The sequence below is a fragment of the Phyllostomus hastatus genome, unplaced genomic scaffold (assembly GCF_019186645.2).
Source record: "Phyllostomus hastatus isolate PE091 unplaced genomic scaffold, TTU_PhHast_1.1 phas_scaffold_55, whole genome shotgun sequence".
In the NCBI taxonomy this organism is placed as follows: domain Eukaryota; kingdom Metazoa; phylum Chordata; class Mammalia; order Chiroptera; family Phyllostomidae; genus Phyllostomus; species Phyllostomus hastatus.
The window spans coordinates 3,616,324-3,633,006 of NW_025334035.1; the positions used below are offsets into that span (position 1 = coordinate 3,616,324).

Sequence of the window (16,683 nt, forward strand, 5' to 3'; positions counted from 1 at the left end):
GAAACAATACTCAGAGTATCCCATCCATCACAACAAAAGCACCCGTTTTGTGCATAAGGAAAAGTCCCACATCAACAGAATAAACCAAAATATATCACTACCCCTCCAACCTCATTTCTCCCCACAGACCACCAAAAGACAGAAGGGGGAGAGTAGCAACACAAAGCAAAATCCAGTTCAACTTGGTGGTTTCCTCTTTATTGATGTGCCTCCTACCTTCCCCAACAATTTCAGTCCCTTCCATCTACCCCCAAAAAAGGTAGTGAAAGGAAAAGATTGCTGGGGTTCTGAGCCCCTTGGCAGTTAGAAAGGGAACAGAAACCAAAACAATCACTTGATGTGACAGAGATGGACAATCAAATCTAAAGCAAAAAAGGAAAAGGTGGTAAAGAAAGAGGAAGGAAGGAGAAAAGAGAGGTACTAGAAGCGATCTCCCCCATTGACCCTCTTGCTAAGAGGTTCTGGAGAAGAGCCTCAAACATTAGGAAGTGCAGGTCCTGAAGAGAGGAGGTCAAGGAAGGGGAGGCCACCTCTCTCTTTGTAGAATGGAACCCCCCACCACAGGCGCAGCAGCTTCACAGGCCATAGACACTTTCATCACTGTAGGCAATGTATAGAAAGAAGTCTTCTTCATGGTGTTCCTGGGGTGAAAGCAGAAAATAATGGTACTCAGGCATCTGGCCGTTAGTTGTTTGATCCACCCACTGCCCAAACATATTCTTCAAAAACCACTTTTTGAAGACCCCCAAAACCAGAGCCCTCACTTGCTCCAGGACCTGGCAGCCTAGTAGGATTATCCTTAAGAACAGCCCTAGGCAAAAGTAAAAAATTAAAAATTAAAAAAAAAAAGTCCAATCATCCTCTGCTGTCTTGGAATGAGAAGGGGACTAGAACTGAGGAGAATCTATATCAGAACAGTTGCTCCAGCTCGCTATTCTCCATTCTGTCTCCCACCACCCTGTCCAAACTCCCAACCCAGAACTACCCAGAAATTTTAAGGCCAAAGAAAAAATGGAGAGCTAAGCAAGCCTGCTGGTCCAAGAACTGCTGACCTAAAACTTTCTTCCACTCAAGCTCTTCCAACTCCCTCTCCAAAGCTTCCACTACTTCCCAGTCACCATACCTGGTACAGTTGACCCATCGTGGCACTAGTGGGTGGAATGACGTTGTTGACAAAGAAAAACAAGGCATCCTCAGCTCGGAGATGAATTCGCTTCCGGATCAAGAAATAGAACTGACCGACTGCCAAAAATACAAAGTCTGATAAAGTCACAAATATCACAAATGCCCTCAAAAGAACAGCTTCTATTTGGAGCCTCCTCCCACAGGTAGCAAACCTGGGTGTTGGGGTCAGGTCCCCACCTGTAAGATCAGAAGGCACCAGGTATTTCTTTTTGTCCAGGTCTCCTATCCGAGCTTTGGGAGCCTTTTCTACTATCACCTGATAAAGAAAAGATAAAAATTAGAAGACACTAAATATTACAGCCCCACAGCTGTAATATCTAACTCCACCTGTCAGGAATTCAAACAACAATATACCTAACACCCAAACCTACTCCAAATTCATTTCTCTTTGTCTCTGAACATACTGTGTAGCCAGCCCTAAGTAGACAGCCGGAGCCCACTGACTCCACTCAACCTCCAGGTCCCCGAATAGGGGGCATTATAATAAACAACTATCTTAATCAGACGGGAATAACCTGTATGGGCCGACTACAGCTTCAATCTCAAAAATCTCGCAGCTGAGAGGAATGACCATGTGACATTCAGACTGTCAAATTCCCTATAGCCTCCTCCGACTTGAACCCGAAGGCCTATCTCTCCCATCTACATCCCCTCACCCGCAGCTACCACTATCCCTCCTTTCACCTCCAGTTCCAAAGACGACAGTTTCAGAATCGTTCCCAACCCCACCACGGCCGAAAGCCTGACGACTACGCTGACTGCTCCAAACACAAGCCCAGGCTGTGGCGTCAGTTCCAGCGCCCCGCACCCTCGGCCCTGGCTACCGTCCTCACCGGGACCCGGTCCGGGTATTTCTTTCGGATCTTCTCGCCCTCAGAGCGGCGCTTCTCGAACGGATGCTCCTCTTTATACACGAACTTCATCCTCCCGGGAACCGGGCTGGACCGGACTGGGCTGAGGGAACCCAGGGAGGGGGGGGGCCCGGGACAGGGGGCGGTGGCAGCGACGACGGTGGCGACGGCGCAGGCGGATTCAGCGGAGGGATCTCAGGATTTGCGCCACTTCCCTATTCGCCAACCCCGCCCCCGCCCATCAAGGGTCCTCTTGCTTGCTGGTTACGCCAGCAGCGCAGCAGCCCTAACGCTGCTAACTTAGCACCACCTACTGACACCCCACCCCCCTCCACCGTCAGCGTAATCACTTTGGAATCTATTTGTGGGCTAAGCCAGCGACGTAGCAAAGGTAGTTGCTATTTCTACCGTGAATAACAAAAACCATTTCTCAACCTTCCTACGAAAGTGGGGATAAAAAGCTAGGAGATAATCATAATTTGAGATTCGGCTCTCCAAAATTTCTTTTTGTACATAAGGTAGAGAAAAAGCTGATACAAGGGCAGCTATTCACGAAACGTGCTGATACGCTCAAGACGGCCGTTGACACCAAAACAACGTAGTACCCAAGTGGAGACGGTGGTTCGGAAATAAAGGGCATAAACTAAATACATGTTTGGAGAGACGCACAGAAAGCTTAGGTTTCAGGAGCGTGGACCAATAGGGACTGCCGGGTAGGTCCGAAAGGTGGGGACTACATCAACGCGGAGGAACACTTTACACACTTGCAGCAATAAAATCATGTGATCTGAAAGGGCGGAGCATCACGTGGCAGCTGCTAGGAAGTAGAGCCGGCTTCTGGGAGGAGGGCCCCGGGAGGTGGGGCCCGCAGCTGCAGGAGCGGGAGCTGGAGGCTTAGTAACCCAGGAAGAGCAAGGCTGGGGGAACTTGGTGCCTGGCGGAATAGCCCGTTTAGCTTGTCTAGTCAGTCCCCCTGACTGGCTTCTTTCCAGCTATATGCCTTTTCTGGCGTCTAGGTTTCTCCTCCTTTCATATGTCTGTGTCCTATGGCTCTGATCCTCAATTCCCTCAGGCCATACAGTTGTCCTTTCCCTCCCAGCCAGGAGGCCCATTCTGTCAAAAACATCTGATGTGGTCGTTCACTACTCCATCCCTGCAAAGCCACCACCGCCTATCCCCCCTACCAACAGCAGTCTCTCCCCTCTGCCCTTAATTTCCCAAAACCCCAGAGAAGGACCTGGGGCAGCTTTGGTTTCAAAGTTATAATGAATGGTTTAAAAGAGAGGAGGGGGGAAAAAACAAACAGTAAGCTGGTTACAGGTCTGAGGGAATCTAGGAAAGGAAAATATAGAGAAAAGTAAGGGGGGTACAAGTTTGGGTGAAATCCAGTGGCCCAAATCCCAGTTTCCCACCCACAACCCAGCCCTTGGAGTGAAGAATTAGATCAGTTTTGTACAAGAGTTTTTTAAAAAATCAAATCACAACAAAGCTGACTTGGCTTCTCTCTGAGCCTCCCAGATTATTGAATGTCTCACTCTGGCCAGTCCTCTCTCTCCACCACAGACAATGTTTCGGCTCTGCTAGTCCTCCGCTCATGTCCCAGTCTGGGGTTTCCAGGGAGTGCGAACACGAAGTTAGAGAGAGGCTGCTTCACAGTCTGGCCTATGTGTCCATCCAGACTCCATATGGAGTGCAGGGCTCCCAGGGCAGAGGGGCAGGAGGGACAGACCCTGCCCAAGCAGTCCTCACCATTGGACAAAGCATCAGACAGGCATCCTGAGGGCTCACCCTCCCTTTCCCCCCCACCCCAACTCAGGTGGAGGGGGAGCAGCTGTCACCAGAGCCTATGTTGGTGAAGGTTTCGGCTCAGCACAGAACGAACATCAGCGGTGAACCTGGGATGACAATAATTTGCATTGGTAGAGTCCTTATAGTTCATATCCCCACACTAGTGTCAGGCAGCCTCAGTGGAGATGTGGGGCAGTCACCATTTTCACATGATGAGACTGAGGTTTAGTTGGCCCAAAACCCAAGCCAAGCGCTAAAAGTGAGCAGCTTTAGTATAAGACCTGGGTTCAAATGCTAAATGCTTAAGGGAAGAGAGATAAGTAAAACAGGACAAACTTTTATTCCCTCTTAGGATTCCCCCACCACCTCCTTTCCTCTGAAATCTAAGTGTCTAGCTACCCTTACCTGAGGGCATCCAGCATGGGAAGCAGGTTAAGAAGGGCTGTGTCACTGGGGTCACTGAACCAGGACTTGATGGGGATGGCATTGTCTAGATTAAGTGAAAGACGCACGTGAGAAGAAATAAAGAATTCAAGAGGGATGGCGTTTTTTCTTTTGTTTGGGAGTAGGGATCATTACAGGGGTGGGCAAAAGTAGGTTTAGTTATGAGTGGCATTCTTTTGACTTAATAAAGCTATTGTAATCATCGTAACCTGCATGTCTTTTTTCATATGAACTATAAACCTGCTTTTGCCTACTCCTATATGTTTCTCACTACCACCCGCCCACCCAAGTCAAAATCTAAGCAAGAATCTTCCTGACTTATACTCCAAAATTAAATTTAATTTCAATCACCATTTCTCATACTAGTGTGAGGCTTCTAGTCAAATAGTGCCATTGTATTTCACCTGAAGCAAATCTGATTTATAAAACAGACATGTGGGAGAGGGTGAAACATCTCACTTAAAACAGGAACAATACCATCCTAACTTACAGTAAAACAAGATATCAAGATACCTTCTCAGAACCACTTCCTCGTCCTGCCAGACTCACCACATTCCCCCATACCTGGATGGCTCCTGTAAGCCCCGGGGGAGTTATCCAGGATCACAATGCTGGAGAGGTCACTGTGGACCACAGAGAGGTCCTTGATGTAGCTGCCCAATTCCAAAGTGCAGTGCTGGAAGACAGGGTGAGCTGGGTATCAAAAGGAGACTCATCCTCTGTAATTGCTCCCCCAATCCTAACTACACCATGGGCAGCCAAATTCCAACAAAGGAGATCATGCAGTATGCCTCCCTCATGTCCCCAAAAGGTTCCATTCCAGGACAATTGCTTTAAACTCAAATCCCTCCCTGGTGGCCTGCCTTTAGAGCTTCACTCTTAGCCCTGGATTCTAGCCCCTTACCTGTCTGTAGTATCTTCTCTTAAGAATGCTTCTGCTATTGTCCAGTTTATCTGCCACAGCAGAGCCATAAATCTCCATGCTTGCTGTGAACACTACCAGCTCATACCATTGGCTCACCTGAAGTAGACAGGGGAAGAAGGAGGTGACAGAAGAGGTGATCACTCATTTATTTTATTGTTTTTAAATATTTTATTTATTTATTTTTTAGAGAGAAGAGAAGGGAGGGAGAAAGGGAGAGAAATATCGATGTGTGTAAAACATGCCCTGAATCGAACCAGGCATGTGACCTGGCATGTGACCTGACCAGGAATCGAACCAGTGACCTTTCACTTTGTGGAGCAACACCCAACCCACTGAGCCACACCAGTCAGGGCTTATTTACACATACAGTTCCCTTTCACTAGCACTCTAGCCTTGTCATTCAGGACACTTAGCAATTATCAAATATCTCTGAGAACACAAAAATTCCGAACTTAAGCGTCTTAGGCACCATAAGCCCTTAAGATTCCGAGATGCAAGAACAAAAGAGCAGGAAACCTGTGAAAGAATAATTATACCAGCAAAGCAAATAACCAAACTACCAAAAGCCATTCTCCAACCATTCCACAACCTCCCTTCTCCAAAATTGCCCTTACCCATATCTCACCCCTTACTTCCTCCAAATCTTCTAAATTCCCAGAACCCTAAAACCATTCCTTCATCATAGAGCTTCCTTTGGCTTCTGCAAACTCACCACTTCTAAGAAGAAATCCACATGGGGCCTCTTATGTACAAAAAACCGGACAGGATGTTTGTCTATTACCACCTGTAGAGGAACAAGGAAGGGCTGGGGGAAGTCCTCAGCACCATAGTACCTGAAGGATACCCCCCACCTTCCCACTGCTTGCTTCCCTTCTTCAGGCTGACGCTGGTACCAGGGGATGGGGGGACGGGCATAACACATTCCGGAATTAGAAAAGGTCCAAGTAGAATAGCAGACATAATGATTCCACCACTTCCCACCCCCACACACCTTGAGGATGAAGTCAGGAGGTGTTCCAGGTCGTACCGTGGGCCTCAGAACCCCATCATGATGGGAGTGAATAAGTGTCTCATCCAGATCCAGCACCAGAATCTTCCTCTTCACCTGGCCTGAACCACAACAGGAAGGAATAATACCAACCAACCTCCAGCCCAGACCTTGAAACCTACCTCACCTTAAAGAATCTCCCCAGCCAGCACACTCACCTAGCCGATTCCGGGACACAGGAGATAATGGAAGGATGTCATATCGGACAGTTTGGTACTGAATCACCTGAGAACAAATCAGGATTAGAACCCTTGACAAGGAAATCTTCCCCAGTAACAACAGGTAGCACGTGTTGAACATTTACCATATGTTGGGCACCATGAAGTGATGATTTAGGATTATGTCATTCATTTCTCAAAACAACAACAACAACAACATCTCTGTTTTAAGAATAAAGAAACTGAAGCTTGGAGAGTATAAATACCTTGCCTAAGGCCACACAGATAGGAATTATCTTATTTAGTTGTTTGTCCAAATTAGAATGAAAGCACAGATTTTGTCTCCATCATGGCTGTATTCCTAGAACACTGTAGCAGGGGTGGTCAGTTAATATTAGAATCGATAAAATGGTGGAGCCAGGATTGTATCCTGCAGTCTAATGCAAGAACCTACTCTCTTAACCAAGATATTATCTTGCTACACTGAACAAAGAAATATACAGCTCTCCCCAACTCCAACCTGAGGATTCTTTGTGACAACTCCCATCAGCCTGAGATTCCTTAGTGGACACAGAGTAGGAGTCAAGGGAAGTCTTTGGATCCCTAGGCAGAATAGAGGATGAGGGAATCCAGGGGTTGTCAGGTCAGCTAAGTTCCTCTGGCTAGGGGTCACCAGGCCTATTTTAACCAGCCACCTGTCCATTTCTGTCTCTACAAGCCAAGTCACAAGTTGCAAAGAACCCCAGCCTTTTGAACGGCCTCCTTTTCCTGGTACCTAGGGCAAGGCAGAGGACACTGGAAAGCCCCACCCACCAGACTGACTAATAGGGTGTGGAGAAGGCCAGAGTGCAGTAAAGGCTGTAAGTGAGAGGTGAAGATGGGACAAGGACATCACCAACTCAGCCTTCCAATTTCTCCAAGCCTTCTCCAGAGACTCCTGTTTCTAACACTCGGATCTCCCCCATGCAAAGCCTGGCAATTCCCTTGTCTACTCTTTTCTTCTAAGGCACAAACAGACAAATGTTCTTTAGTTCATTCATAGGCCCTCAGCCTCATGAAAACTAGACTTCCCCTTGCAAACCAAAGAGCCCTCACCCCTCATCCCAAGGCACCTGCCCTTCTTTTCTCCCTGGGCCATGATGAGGGCCGCAATAGCTCGGGTATCCTGCCCTGCTATCTCGGGTTGCACATGCTGGGCATGTAGGGACTGCTCTAAGCAACTGCCAGAAAGGGGGTGGGGGAAGAAACCAGATTGGAAGGGAAGACAAGACAAAAGGCTGTGGGGTCAGTGCCACTCAAAGAAAAGCAACTAGCCTCTGGGTGGCCGAAGCACTGCTCCCTGCACCCAGAACAAAAACTGATGTGTTAGAGAAAGAGAGTAGGCTGCTTAGAGCAAGTCCAGGCAGAGAGAGATGGCAGGTAACATGTGAAGAAAACCCCAGGTGCTAACTCTATACACATATCAGCATCTCCGACCTGAAATTCTTCTTGGCTCCTAACTCTTGTCTCAGTGAAACAGCCCTGCTTACAACCATGACTACCCAGAACAATCCTCACTCTAACTCAGCAAACAGAAGGAGCAGAATGGTAAAAGAGACACTAAATGCAAGGCCAGGCCCATCCTCCCAAATCAGCAAGTCCACTAGCAGTACCACCCAGGATTTTCTGGAAATTCCTTGACCTACACAGCCCCTACCTGGTTTTATTCTTTCAGGCTTTACTAAGGTATGCCAAAGAGTACAGACCAGCAAACCCCAGCTCACTTAATTCTCCCCAGTGATGATGAGAACACAAGAACCCATTCATTACACGATGTTGGCCTAAGGAGCTCTGACTTTGGAAAAAAGCTACAGGGGAGGGAACCCAGAGATACTTGTATACGTGTACAGTTTCCACCACCCACAGTATCCCTCACAATGATAGGGGTCTCAGGGAGAAACCAAGGGTGCCTTTCCCTGGGATCCAAGCCTGCAACTGACAAACATGGTCTTCTGAATGGAACACTCTAACTTTAATGTGCTCCCTTCCACAACTAAAGAAGCCCAAAATAAAAAAGCATCTTAGTCCCAGGATCTCAATAAATTCAAACACTCACACTGTGAAGTAAGTTTTCTGGGCCTTTTTGGAGGAGTTCCCTTCATGCAAACAAACCTCAGGGGCTTCTTCTTCAAACCCAGGGCTTTTCCCAAGTTTCCATTCTTGTTTGTCACATATGCCCTCCCACCCACCTCCACTCTTGACACATAAGCCTGTCTCTCCCTTGTTATAAGACCAAACACACACGGAGTTTTCTAATAAGAGGGGGATCTTTCACAAGCCCACATCAACATCTGTTTGCTGCCATCAAACAGGTGTTCCCTGCCTCTCGGTTTCTTCAACAGCAATTCCAGCTTTCTTAAGAGCGCCCCACCCACCATCCTAGCCCCCAAGAGTTGCCAGAACCTGTCCCTAATTCCCCGATCTCCGTTCTACTACAAGGGTCTCCCTCCTCCCCTTCCCACCCCATACCTTGCTAAAGGTGCCCTGATTGTTTAAGGAGAGAAGCCGCCGCCAGGACCAAAGAAGAGGCCCGACACTTTCCGAAATCCCGTGAGCACCGCTGACAGAAGTCCCTACCACGACCAGCACCCACCCAGGCTCACCGTGCGGATCTGCCTCCGCAAAAGGTAAATGAAGAAGCTCCACAGCTTGGCGGCGAAGGCCACGAATGTGCGCAGCCCCAGCAGACACTGCGTCCGCATCATCCCGATGACCCCGGCACCGCCGGCCCCGGGGCCCCCGCGGCCCAGCTCCGCCAGCCCCCCGGGGGCAGCCCCCCGCCGCCGGGAGGGGGAACGGGGGCCCCGAATGGCAGGAGAGGCTGCAGAGAGGGGTACGGAGCGGGCGGCTCAGAAAGCCACCCCTGGCGAGGGGAAAGCCCAGCGGAACCAGGAGCTGGGGGACAAGCGTGGGCAGCCCGCAGGGGCCCACATGGGCAGGGAGTGGCACCGACGGCTTCGCGGAGATTGCGGGCCGAGATAGATCGGGATAGGATGGGGTCCTCCGAGACCAGAAGGGAAGGGGATGGAGAGTTGGGGGAGGGGGTAATGGGGGGAGGGGGCTAGGGAGAAAGAAGGGGGAGGGGAAGGAGGAAGCGGAGGGTGGCCCGCTGCGCAGGCGCGCTAGGGGGCTGCCCGCGAAAAAGGGGCGGGCGGGGGCCGCGGCACGAGAAGGACCGCGGCGACGAACAGGCTGGCTGAACGAAGGAGCGGCAAGGAGGGGGAGGGGGAGCCGAGAAGCGCGGATGGCTGAACCGGAGCGGCCTCCCCCTCCCCGAGGTCAGGGATGCCTTAGCCGCTGGGAAGTGGGGCTGCAGTTTCTGCAGCTGGATTTCCCACTCTGATAGGCGCCATTTTATCACCCAAAGGGCTCCCTCCTCCTTTCTTCCCCCCTCCTCTTCCCCTCTGACACTACTTCCGGTGGTGACGTGTATTCGCTTCACCGGGACTAAGTTCGGGACTCGGTCTACGGGGGTGGGTATAAGGAAAGGAGAATGTACCCCCCCCCCCCAACAAGGCCGCAGTACTGCGCAGGTGCGGAAGGTGGCGGTGGGGCGGGACCTGGAGCGCCTGCAGGCCCCGCCTCTAAAGGGGTGAAAGGGGCAGAGTGATGTCAGTTGACCCCGAGTTCGGGCCGACTGACTAGCTCGTGCAGCGGTCTCCCATTTACAACTGCTCCAACCGCTTTTCCCGCCCTAGTCACTGTAAAAATGTGGAGAGGGGCGTCGTCCGTACGTCTGTACGTTTGTGCGCCGAGGCATGAGAGCGGTGTCTCCGCGTGAGCCACCTTGGGAACATTGAACTTATTCATCTCCCATTGCAAACTATGCCAGGTCTTAGTGGTGGGAGGGATCATGAATTGCCCGCCCCTTTCCCTGGGGGCGGGGCAACAAGTCATGACGCCATCAAAGGGCGTCGGAGAAAGAACGATACGCAAGTTGGAGATGTTGGAGTCAGTTTTAGCTCTTGGCGGCTTTGTCCTTCTTCGAGGTGAGGGTCACAGGCCCGGGGGCTTTGGAGCCGGGCTTAAAGGGCGGAAGCGAAGAGGAAGGACCAAGGGTCACTGGCTAGAGGCGCACTTGGGACGGGTTCGTGAAGGTGGAAACCTCTGTTCTCATGCTGTTTATCCGTCTCTCATTCTTCCCCAGACTCTGTGGAGTGGGAGGGCCGCAGTCTTTTGAAGGCGCTAATCAAGAAATCTGCGCTGTGGTGAGTAGCCCGCAGCCACTTCCGGACCTCCGCGGTGGTCCGGAAGCTTGGACCCCACTCTGACATTCTGCCTCATATGTTCCTCAGTGGAGAGCAGGTCCACGTCCTGGGCTGTGAAGTGAGCGAGGAAGAGTTTCGCGAAGGTTTTGACTCCAGTATCAACAGCCAGTAAGTACAAATTGGAAGAATTAATTGGATGTGCGATCTCTATTACTAAGGAATTTCCCTTGCAGCAACAAGCGAAGAACCTAGTATGTGGTAGTAGCTACTTATTTATTGAATAAATGGATATGGGCTTTTCAGGAAGCAAGAATTAATAAGAAGAATGAGGAGCGTTAAGTATCTGGAGAATCCAAAGCAGAGATTATAGAGTGAGAGAAATAGAGGGTAAAGGCCAACAGAACAGTTTAACACTGGAAGCTGTACTGGAGAAGAAAAATAAACATGCTCTGCCTTTGCGTTACTCAGAATCTAGTGATGTTTAATCCAGACATGGATTCCAAACTTGCATCATCGCTTAACTGCAAGCTCCTGGGGGACTTGTCCTACAGGCAGAGGGAACAGCATATGCAGAATTAGGGAGGTATGGGAAGGCATACCTGTTCATGAAGATGGAAGAGCTTACTGAAATCAGATTTAAAGAGTAAACCTGATAGTGAAAAGTCTGAAAAGGAATTTAGATGTTATTATAAAGGTAGTGGGGAGTCATTTTGAAAATTTGGGAGGGAAGTAATACCATCGTTCCTGTCAGAAAGATTCAGTGACTACAAGGTTGAGAAGGGTTGACAGGGGCCTGGAGATAGGGAGACCAGATGGGAAGTCTGTTGCAGTAATCCATGTTCACTTGGACAGGATATGTACTGAGCACCAACTGTGAACCAGTACTAAGCACTGGAGATACAGCCAGGAATGAGGCAGATATGATTCCTGTTCTAATGAGTCTTAGAAAATAATAGTAGGAGATGACAGAGGCCTGGCTTGAGGAAGTGGCAAAAGGGATGGGGAGTTTAGGACAAATGTGAGAGGGCTTTAGCAGGTAGGCTTCCAGATCTTAACAGATGTGGAGTAAAGGAAAGCATCCAGATCAGGAGCTCCATGAACCCACCTATGTTGCCTGGTTAAGAAAGATTACTTCCTAGTCAGGGTAGCTCTGTGGATTATAACAGTGTATATCTGTCTATTGAACCCTAATTTTGTACCAGCCATTGTGAGAGAGCTGATGCTGTATGTTCAGATGACATCCACAAGGGAAGCAGAAGATAGAAAGGTGTGTAGGAACAAGTTCTGCCACTATGAAGCTTTCCCAGGATTTTTATCCCACACCAGTCTCCCTTCCCTGAATTGATGTTTTATATATAGGTAGTACCACATAACTTAATTCTTGACCTTTGCTAAACTGTTCTACAGGCTGGAACCATTTCTCGTGTTCTTTCCTTTCTCTTTTTCCATTCAGAGAATGATACAGTTTAGGCACCACTCAGGATATATTTGACGGTGACAGTAGCTGACATATTTATCAAGTATTTAGTGTGTATCAAGCACTGTGCTAAATGTCAAGAGGTTTGTATCCCTGTTTTACAAATGAAGAAACTGAGTCTTAGGTTAAGAAATTTATCTCAGGTGACCTTGGGCAATTAGCAAACTGAAGCTTGGAGCTCAGGGCTGTCTAATGCCAAAGTCTGTGCACTCAGTGACTACATTCTACTTCTCAGTTATTATTTTTCACTGGTATTCAAGATATTAGTGAAAATTGAGAAAACTGAGCCACAAAGATCAGAGAATTTCAAGATTGGGGGTAAGTGACAGTATTATGTTGTCTTGTTTTTTTCCCCTTGCAGGCTAGTTTACCATGACCTTTTCAGAGACCCTCTCAACTGGTCAAAGACTGGGGAGGCCCTTCCTGGGGGACCCCTGGGAGTCTTGAGAGCCATGTGCAGGAGGACAGGTCCTGGTCCTGTCACCATTGCTCTTGATTCACTTAGCTGGCTGCTGCTTCACCTTCCCTGCACCACAGTCTGCCAGACCCTGCATGCTCTGAGCCATCAGGACTCCCGCCCTGGTGAGACTCCTTCTCCATTACTTCCCCTTATACATCTCCCCCTGCTAAGGAATGTGCTCCTTTCTACCCTAAGAAAAAACATACCTTTATACTAGTTCTTGACTTCTCTGTAATGCTACCCAGCAATCACTTGTTTTGTTTCCAAATTTGTTTTTTTCTTAATCCTCACCTGAGGATAAGTTTCTTTTTTTTTTTTTTAAGATTTTATTTATTTATTTTTTTTAGAGAGGGAAGGGAGGGAGAGAGAGAGAGAGAAACATCAATGTGTGGTTGCTGGGGACCGTGGCCTGCAACCCAGGCATGTGCCCTGACTGGGAATCGAACCTGCGACACTTTGGTTAGCAGCCCACGCTCAATCCACTGAGCTACGCCAGCCAGGGCGAGGATAAGTTTCTTAATTTGAGAGAGACCTGAGAGGGGAAACATTGATCAGCTGCCTCCCACCCCAATTGGGGATTGAACCCACAACTCAGACATGTGCCCTGACGCGGGATGAAACCCACAACCTTTTTGGTGTCTAGGATGACACTCCAATCAACTGAGCCACGTGTTAGGGTTCCACATTCTTTTTTAGACTTCTATTTTATTCACTCATTCAACAAACATTAATTTCATTCTCAATGTGTCAGATATAACTTTAGATAATGGGAAAATAAAGACTAACTATAGTCAGGTCCTTGTCTTCCAGGAGCTCAAAGTTTTATCACGGATACAGACAAGTAAGCAAGCAATTACAAGATATTCTAATAAGAGCCATGATGATAAAGGAGCATGCACAGACTACCTAAAGGAAGGAACTGTCTTGGAGCAAGAGATCAGCCCTGCAAATTTGGCCCGGCTCATGACACTAGGACTAGCCTTGAAGTACAGGGTGGGGCAAAAAGTAGGTTTACTTTTGTGAGTGCATGAAAATCATTTATTTATTGTCTTACTTTCCATAGGAACAACTATAAACCTACTTTGACCCACCCTGTATACTGTGGCTACTAACAAGCATGGGCTTTGGAGTCAGATACCTAGCTTTGTATTAAGGTATTTGATCTCTCTGCTTTAGCTTTCTTTGTAAAAGTGTGGAATTGCCACTTTTATAGTGTTTAGTGCAGTGCCTGACACTCCAAATGCTGCCCCACCCAAAAGGGAAGGAATCAAAGGCACTGACTCAGATCTTGGCAAGTTCCAAAAACTGTAAGTTATTCAGTACGTAAGAGATAACAGGGAGCAGATGATGAAAGTGTTAATTCATCCTGAAGACCTGTGGATTGTAGTCAGAGTGGTGCCTTAATCAGATTTACATTAGAATAAGAAAGTACATGAAAGGTGAGAACCCAAAGAGGCTCAGGGCAGGGCATGAAACTGGGCAAAGTAAGTTGGGAGTGTGGCAGAGCTGTAATGGAATGGGGGCCTGCCTCTCCTTTTTTCCTCTTCATTATTTGGTCCCAGGTCTCAACCCTGAATGATGCTCCCTACTGCCCTTTCTGACCTATATGTCTTGTCCTCTCTAGGTGACAGCTCCCCAGTAGAACACGTGCATGTGCTGGGCCTGCTACATGGAGAGCTTCATGGCCCAGGCCCCATGGGAACATTGAGTGCCCTTGCTCGGACTGAGGTGACCCTGAGCGGTACTGGGAGCCAGGCCTCAGCTCACATTCTCTATAGGAGGCCCCAACAGCGTCCAACACATGAGGTTAGAAGTGCGGGAGGAGATTGGGGTCACACAGGAGAAGAGCAGTAACAAAGCTGATGTGATGGAGCACTTCTTTGTGCTTTCATCATTTCATTATCTCCCCTCATTTAATCTTCATGGCTAACCTGTGAAGATAGCTTTTCTTTGAAAGATTTTATTTTTTTTATGCCCTGGCTGGCGTAGCTCAGTGGATTGAGCGCGGGCTGCGAACCAAAGCGTCGCAGGTTCGATTCCCAGCCAGGGCACATGCCTGGGTTGCAGGCCACGGCCCCCCCAGCAACCACACATTGATGTTTCTCTCCCTCTCTCCCTCTCTCCCTCCCCTCTCTAAAAATAAATAAAATCTAAAAAAAAAAAGATTTTATTTTTAGAGAGCGGGGAGATACAGCAATGTGTGGTTGCCTCTTGAACGCCCCCTACTGAGCACCTGGCCTACAACCCAGGCTTGTGCCCTGACTGGGAATCGAACCCGTGGCCCTTTGGTTCACAGGCCGACACTCAATCCACTGAGCCACACCAGTCAGGGCCTGTGAATAGTTTTCTTATCCCTGTTTTGCAGCCTAGGAAACTGAGATCCTATGAGCTTAACCAATGAAAGATACTGCCTTCTAGGAAATGGAAAAGGAGAAAAGACTAGGAGTGGTTACTAGCAGGGAGAAGGAACAAGTCCATAGGGAGCAGAAAGGTTTGAAGGAGGGGTGAGAAGTGGAGAGCAAGAACTTAAAGCAGCCATTTACATAGCTGATTAGGACCAGAGGTATTAGCTGTATAGATCTCTGGTTTCTTCAGCAAGATGGGGAAAAAAAACACTTTACTACTCTCCTTTCTTTCCACCAGACTCACTGGTTCTCCATCCTGTCTGACTTCGGCGTGGATCTCCAGGGGGTGTCTCCCCTGAAGTCCCAGCCCCACCCAGATCCTCTTACACCCCCGGTATCTAAGAGTGCTGGGGCCAGAACAAGAGAATGGAGTTTGGGGTCTGGCAAGAATAAAAACTGCACGGGTTGGGGGTGGGGTCAGATTACAGGAATGGAACACAGTGGCAGCATCCTTTGTACCTACAGGTGGATCCCACTACTCACTTGACTTTTAACCTTCACCTGTCCAAGAAAGAGAAGGAAGCCAAAGATAGCCTGACCCTGCCCTTCCAGTTCAGCTCTGAAAAGTAAGGTTGGGGCCTATGTACCCTGGTCCTTGAATTGAGCCCAGCATCTGGGCTTGAGAGGTGGGGCAACAACTGGTTATTGATTAACGTATCAGACTTTATAGGGGTTGAAGTCCATCTCCAGAGCCAAGTCTGGGGAGTGGTTCTTTACCCACCTATAACCCAACAATGGCAAAGAGCCTTTGTCTCTTCTCTCCATTACTGCCTTGGGTCCCAACTCCACAGTTGTCCCTAGAGCAACCTGGGTCTGGGCTGAACCAGACCAGACCCTCAGGAAATGTCCCAATCTCCAGACAACGGTGCTAGGACAGGAAACTAGATGGGGAGGGCAAAGGCAGGTTAGTAAGGGCTTAGATGCCTGTTGTTCTGTGCCCAGTGTGTGGGTGGATGAAACAAGACTGGCAGGATCCTTGCCCTCAAGCTGCTGAGAATGAGAACTTAGAGAGTATTATTAGGAGAGCAGTGTAAGAGTATCTATTCCAGTACCAAATGGTGCTTCAGTACTAACTAAACCAGGAGGTCAGAGAAGGGACTTGGATAGAGAAAACATGGAAGACAAAGAGGAGTCATAGTCACTAGGTATAGGGTTTTCAGACAGGACTTGTTACCCACCCTTACAGCACCAATTCTTCTCTTATCTCCTAGACAGCAGGCTCTCCTGTGCCGTGGTCTCGGCCAGGCTACCAGCCGCATCTTCTATGAACCAGATGCTTACGATGACCTGGACCAAGAGGACCCAGATGATGACCTAGATATTTGACTGGCCATGCGATTTGATTAGACTGGAGGCGGTTAGGGAAACCTTGGGCCCATAACCATCCTTTCATTGTTTAAGTTGGCCTTACCCTGTCCCATCTTTGTTTCCTCCATCTCTGGAGGCTCTTCCTATGACTCATGAGCCAGAGAGTAGCATCCAGTCAGGAGAAAGGATGGGAGTAGAGAGGAGGGTGAGAGACTAGGAAATCTGCCCCTCAAGCCTAATAAACTTTTGTTTGTAGTTAAACTAAAAAAACTGGCAGCTATTTAAGCAAGAGTTGGGACTGGAGAATGGGAAACCAAGCACCTGAGTGGGCCCGAATGATGAAACGGTGAAATAAGGGTGACTGGGTACACCATTGAGACTCAGTGT

At 48.7% G+C, this 16,683-nt stretch overlaps 3 protein-coding genes across 9 annotated transcripts; 1 reads left to right on the forward strand and 2 right to left on the reverse strand.

Moving 5' to 3' along the window:
* Positions 1 to 176: 176 nt before the first annotated feature.
* LOC123809255 (GABA type A receptor-associated protein) lies at positions 177 to 2,192 on the reverse strand. The gene is made up of 4 exons (XM_045824252.1): positions 2,019 to 2,192; positions 1,363 to 1,441; positions 1,124 to 1,242; positions 177 to 641 (listed from the first exon to the last, which is right to left on the reverse strand). Exons 1-4 carry the CDS (start codon positions 2,106 to 2,108, stop codon positions 576 to 578), a joined length of 354 nt encoding a protein of 117 aa, XP_045680208.1. The 5' UTR covers positions 2,109 to 2,192; the 3' UTR covers positions 177 to 575.
* Positions 2,193 to 3,283: 1,091 nt separating this feature from the next.
* Positions 3,284 to 9,438, reverse strand: CTDNEP1 (CTD nuclear envelope phosphatase 1). 2 transcript variants are annotated; one of them, XM_045824248.1, is made up of 8 exons: positions 9,042 to 9,429; positions 6,400 to 6,466; positions 6,185 to 6,303; positions 5,906 to 5,977; positions 5,173 to 5,289; positions 4,833 to 4,944; positions 4,230 to 4,314; positions 3,284 to 3,931 (listed from the first exon to the last, which is right to left on the reverse strand). In XM_045824248.1, exons 1-8 carry the CDS (start codon positions 9,141 to 9,143, stop codon positions 3,871 to 3,873), a joined length of 735 nt encoding a protein of 244 aa, XP_045680204.1. In that variant the 5' UTR covers positions 9,144 to 9,429; the 3' UTR covers positions 3,284 to 3,870. The 2 variants fall into 2 exon arrangements, with proteins under 2 accessions (XP_045680204.1, XP_045680205.1); XM_045824249.1 differs by lacking the exon at positions 5,906 to 5,977 and having other exon boundaries at positions 9,042 to 9,438.
* A 71-nt stretch (positions 9,439 to 9,509) lies between these two features.
* Positions 9,510 to 16,566, forward strand: ELP5 (elongator acetyltransferase complex subunit 5). 6 transcript variants are annotated; one of them, XM_045824238.1, is made up of 8 exons: positions 9,510 to 9,716; positions 10,586 to 10,646; positions 10,734 to 10,814; positions 12,485 to 12,705; positions 14,208 to 14,389; positions 15,227 to 15,322; positions 15,454 to 15,554; positions 16,200 to 16,566. In XM_045824238.1, exons 1-8 carry the CDS (start codon positions 9,683 to 9,685, stop codon positions 16,312 to 16,314), a joined length of 891 nt encoding a protein of 296 aa, XP_045680194.1. In that variant the 5' UTR covers positions 9,510 to 9,682; the 3' UTR covers positions 16,315 to 16,566. The 6 variants fall into 6 exon arrangements, with proteins under 6 accessions (XP_045680194.1, XP_045680196.1, XP_045680192.1 ...); XM_045824236.1 differs by lacking the exon at positions 9,510 to 9,716 and adding an exon at positions 10,105 to 10,427 and having other exon boundaries at positions 16,204 to 16,566; XM_045824237.1 differs by lacking the exon at positions 9,510 to 9,716 and adding an exon at positions 10,115 to 10,427 and having other exon boundaries at positions 14,208 to 14,311.
* Positions 16,567 to 16,683: the final 117 nt, after the last annotated feature.